The 4,949-nt window shown below is 33.3% G+C and overlaps 1 protein-coding gene across 1 annotated transcript; it reads left to right on the forward strand.

The window, feature by feature from the left end:
* Positions 1-915: 915 nt before the first annotated feature.
* LOC149552306 (aquaporin NIP2-1-like) lies at positions 916-3,062 on the forward strand. Its single transcript, XM_089789774.1, has 4 exons — positions 916-1,176; positions 1,258-1,482; positions 2,588-2,782; positions 2,905-3,062. The coding sequence occupies exons 1-4, from the start codon at positions 1,027-1,029 to the stop codon at positions 2,953-2,955; spliced, it is 621 nt and encodes a 206-aa protein (XP_089645900.1). The 5' UTR covers positions 916-1,026; the 3' UTR covers positions 2,956-3,062.
* Positions 3,063-4,949: the final 1,887 nt, after the last annotated feature.

The raw sequence follows: 4,949 nt of genomic DNA on the forward strand, positions 1-4,949 counted from the left end.
AATAGCCATGGAGAATCCAACCATTTTTAATTCATAATAGCTTCAGATTCACTCTGTTCCAATAATGCAAAGATGAAGTGGTAGATATTAACAAGGTGATTATAAAATTCATATACGGTTAGAATTCATCAATGCATCTTAAGAACTCATCGGTGTATCCTAGGAATTATCATTTCCAATCTTGAATCATCTTGACATAACCAAAATGAAGTAAATCATCTTTATATTTAATCAAGATGAAGGAAAAGGAAAAAATAATTTGCTATGTTCTATTCCCAATCTAAATTAACCCAATAACTTTGGGTTCTTTGCATTCTGTATACTGATCTTGACTTCTTCCCTTCCTTTCTCTCTACTTTTGCCTTCAACATTAGTTGTAATAGACCAGGTAATAGGAAGGGGTTTTATAGAATCATTTTAGGAAATTTGTATTTGTTGAATGAGTTTTATTACAAGAAACTGAGTCTTATGAATAATAGAATACGGATTTCAACATTTTAGATTGTCTTTCTTCCTACCATATTTGATATAGCTATTATTTTCAGTTAAAGGCTTTATCTTACGTTAAAAAACTTTTAGCTGTCGTCCTATCAGTCTATGCTTTTTTATAAGAAATTTTATATTCTTTAATTGAACTGTTTTACAAAAATATCTAAGACTACCAATTTTTTCACATTCTAAAACTTAATAGTTTTAAATTTGTCTACCATTAAAAAATTAATAACTAGACACAAGCTTAAAAAGGCCCTTTCCTGAAACCACAGCTTATACCCAACTTAATTCTACCTATTCATACTTTGAATATGGCTGCATACCATTTTTTGCACTTGATATTTTCAACATTACAAGCTTGCTAGGTTTCTAAGGCTTTTAGCTACTACTTGCTTTTGATCTAGATAATTTTGTATCATGTAGTCACTATACTTTTTCAGATACGTATTGCCACCAGTACAGCTGGTCATTCTAAGGCACCTGTGACATGGATGTTCAACTTAAATAGATTTGGAGTTGAATTATTCAGGAAAAATGTTGCCTTCAGTAGTAGATAAAGATATTGATCAAGCTCAGGGTGGCTCTTCCATGGAAAGAGTATTTGAACAAGGTGAAGACTGCAAAAAATTCACTCATTGCTACGACAAATGCATTGAATTTCACCCACCTACACTTCTTCAAAAGGTATAAAAGCTTCACATCTGCATTTCATAAAACATATATAAATGATGATTATATTGTGAAGTCAGAAATGCCTTTATGCAGGTTGTAGCAAATATCATTTCTACATATTTTCTAGTGTTTTTTACATGTGGCTCATCAATGCTGAGTCAGAAAAATGAGAACTTGGTATCAAAACTTGGAAGTGGAATGGCTTCTGGACTAATTGAAATAGTCATGATATACTCTATTGACCACATTTTTGGAGCTCATATGAACCCTGCTGTTATGCTCTCATTTGCAACAGTGGGGCATTTTTCATGGAAGAAGGTCTGCAAGTAATACTCTTCTTCTACAATTCAAAATGCTCAATATATGATGATTAAAAAAATAATTATTGTAGATAAGTAGGGTTTAATTTTGGAGAGATTTTATGGTTAAGTTTATTTGAGTTGGAGTAGTATTCAGACAGGTGATGGAAAGATCACCTAAATGAACTGAGTGCTAAGTGTATCATTTATTCTCATAGTTATAGATTCTTGTAAATTACTACTCAAGAAACATGGGTCAATAAATTTGTTTTAAAAACTGCACAATTGAATTCTAATAGCAACATCATAAATTTTATTTAGTACACAGTCTCTAAAGTTTGATGTAAACAGAGCCTCAAAAATCAGATGAACCGATTTTTTAACTCAGCCATATATATTATTTTCTCCAGACCTTTCCAACTGCACTTTTTTATATAATCACATTTTAGTATTATAATTATTGCACTGTCAAGGTTTTTGAATTACTTTGTGTGAACTATTATTAGAATAATAAAATTTATAGAATAAGAACATGAATATGATTATAGAATGTGATGTTGAAATTATGATAAAGATAAACATACACAATCTGAAGTAGGAGATATTTTCTACAAGTAAAATTGTGCAATTGATATCAAGATTCAATTGTGTAGTTGTTGAGTCAAACTTATTGAGCCATGTTTCATGAGTAGAGGTTCACACAAATCCATCTCTCATAAGAATGAATGGAACACTTAGTACTCATTGGATCTAGGTGATGCTAGTAGAGGTGAAGTACTAGGACTTAGGAGGTCACCATGTTAGTACTACTTCAGCTAGATCATGCTTCACTACAGAGTTTCCTCTATGGTTAAACCTACTTGGGTGATCTTCCAGAAAGTTCCAGTGCTTCACCTATGTAAGCATCACCTAGATCTGATGAGTGCTAAGTGTTCCAATCATTCTCATTAGAGATGAGTTTGTGTGAACCACTACTCATGAAACATGAATCAATAAATTTGACTCAACAGCTACACTATTAAATCCTGATAGCAATATCAAGATACGCAATCTAAATTAAAAACAACAATAATACCTACTTTAAGTTGTAGAAAAATAGTTAAAAAGAAGCAATTCACGTGCAGGTTCCAGCCTATAGTGGAGCTCAGCTGGGTGGATCAGTAGTAGCTTATTTTACACTTGGCACAATGTTTACTGAAATATCAGACATTGGTACAACCAGGCCTTCAGGCCCAGTGCTGCAGGCTGTCATTATGGAAATCATTGTATCTTACCTCTTAATGCTTGTTAATTCTGCCCATGTAATTGATTCCATTGCGGTATTTTCATCTATCCCCCTTTTCAAAGATTTAGTTTGTTAGTTAATCATTCAGAATATGACTTCAATTTGTGTTTGTTCCTTTCCCCTATTTTCATCCTATTTTCCTTTAATTTTATGCAGGGTATGCTGTCCTCAAGGCATAGCCCAGCTTCTCCAGCACATGGAAGGTAGGATTTTCTTTGAAATCTAAATGCCAATTGAGTCATTCTTGGACATTGATACTTCTATTTATGGGACAACTTTTATTACTAAGAAGTTTGGAATGATGTGATTTTTTTAGCCCGTGTTATGAGCTTAAGTTTTGTGTTTTTAATCACTATTATTTTTGCTAAGTTCTTCATTTGCTAAAAGATTATTTTTTAGGTATATAAATAGCATGTAATTTTGGAATACGTGATCTATAAGATATGGTTTTGAAATACATAATTTGTTTTTATATTGTGATTAGAATTAAATTGGTTAGTTTTTTAGTTGAATTTATTGATAGGTGGTTTATATGAATTAATTTATCATGAGAATGAATGAAAGGAATATTTAGTCTTTATTGTATTTACCTGATGTTCAAGAGGTGAAAACTTAGATCTTCAAAGAAAGTCACCAATCCTAAAACTATTCCAACTCTATTCTATTTAATCATATAACTCTTCTAAATCCACTTAACATACTACCCTATTTACTTATGTAATTCGTTTATCACTATTTTGTGTCTGCGAACCTGCAGTGAAAATAGCTCAAGCCCTGTTGTTTTAAATATTTATTAGAAGTTTGTTTTTTAGTTAGTATAAAGCTTTACCTATAAAAAAAAAATTTTGTTTTACTTTTCTTCTGTTGCAACTACAATGTCTGTCACAAGCATTGTGATGGGGTTGCTATAGCAGTGATGCCAACTGTCGTCGCAATTGCCAAGGTGTCCGTCGCAATTGTGACATCAACCTCAAGCATTGTGATGGGGTTGTTGTAGAGGTAACACCAACTGCTATCACAATTTCCAAGGTGTCCATCGCAATTGCAACATCCACCATAAGAATTGCGATGAGGTTGCTGTAGCTACGACGCCAACTGTCGTTGCAATTGCCCGGGTGTCTGTCGCAATTGCGACGTCAGACACAAGAATTATGATGGGGTTGATGTCACAATAAAGTGGCTAAATAGTTATAGATAGGCATCATAATTGTGATAGTGTAGGATAGACGTCAGAATTTGTGACTAAAAAACAACAACGTCTATTACTATCATAGTGGCGACACATTGCTGTCATAATTGCGACACATAGCCATCACAAATTGATGCCAAATGTATTAGTGCTATCAACCACCACAAGAATAGAATCATGCTTGAATTTTTTCCTTGGTAATCCAAGAATAAAATCCATGTTGACATCCTCCTACAACTTCTTTGCTACAGGTAATGGCCACTATGATCTTGTATTATGCTTCACTCCTTTTGCCATCTGACATACTCTACAACTCTGTACAAACTTCTTCACATCTTGCTACAACTATGGCTAGTAATAATTCTTAGCAACCAAAGCTATGGTTTTATCTTTGCCAAAATATCCAATCAACCCTCCACTATGCTTCTCTTTAATGAGATTCTCTCTCATTTAACTTCTAGGAATGCACAATTGGCTTCCTTTGAACAACATACTATCTCGAGTCATAAAATCCAACCACTTTGTCCTATCAAATGTAATAGGTTTTGTAAAATCCTTTCACATTTTACCAAAATTAGGATCATTTAAATAAAAAGTATTGAGTTCCTTGAACCCAAATGTACAATTGAAAAGTGCACTTCTCTAAACCCTTCTATCCAAGATATTCCATAGATTTGGAAAGCTTGAATGGTGGCATAGAGCTCCCTAGTCATGGAGTGGAAGAGGCATACAAATATGCATAAAGAGAGCTCTTAGTTGAACCTTAGGAATGCAACCCTTTCTAGTAATCCATGAGATGGGAGATTCTTTAAACAAGAGCAAGAATGCTAGTGTCAAAGAACTCTTGAGTATGCAATGCAAGAATTAAAGTAAGCTAAGATGAAATGCACAATGCAACTAGGCTAAACAAATGAAAGTGTTACATCCATGCTAATTAAACTATGCGATCTTATGCTATTGCAAAGGAACTACATTAACATGAAACTATGCTAGTGTGTGGTGGAATGAGAGA

Source organism: Cupressus sempervirens, chromosome 6 (genome assembly GCF_028749045.1).
Source record: "Cupressus sempervirens isolate cs-2001-9-10 chromosome 6, ASM2874904v1, whole genome shotgun sequence".
Classification (NCBI taxonomy): Eukaryota; Viridiplantae; Streptophyta; class Pinopsida; order Cupressales; family Cupressaceae; genus Cupressus; species Cupressus sempervirens.

Coding starts and splice junctions, on each gene's coding strand:
- LOC149552306 (XM_089789774.1), top strand. CDS start 1,027: ATGTTGCCTTCAGTAGTAGATAAAGATATTGATCAAGCTCAGGGTGGC. Junction 1,177..1,257: donor CACCTACACTTCTTCAAAAG/GTATAAAAGCTT, acceptor GCCTTTATGCAG/GTTGTAGCAAATATCATTTC. Junction 2,783..2,904: donor ATGTAATTGATTCCATTGCG/GTATTTTCATCT, acceptor AATTTTATGCAG/GGTATGCTGTCCTCAAGGCA.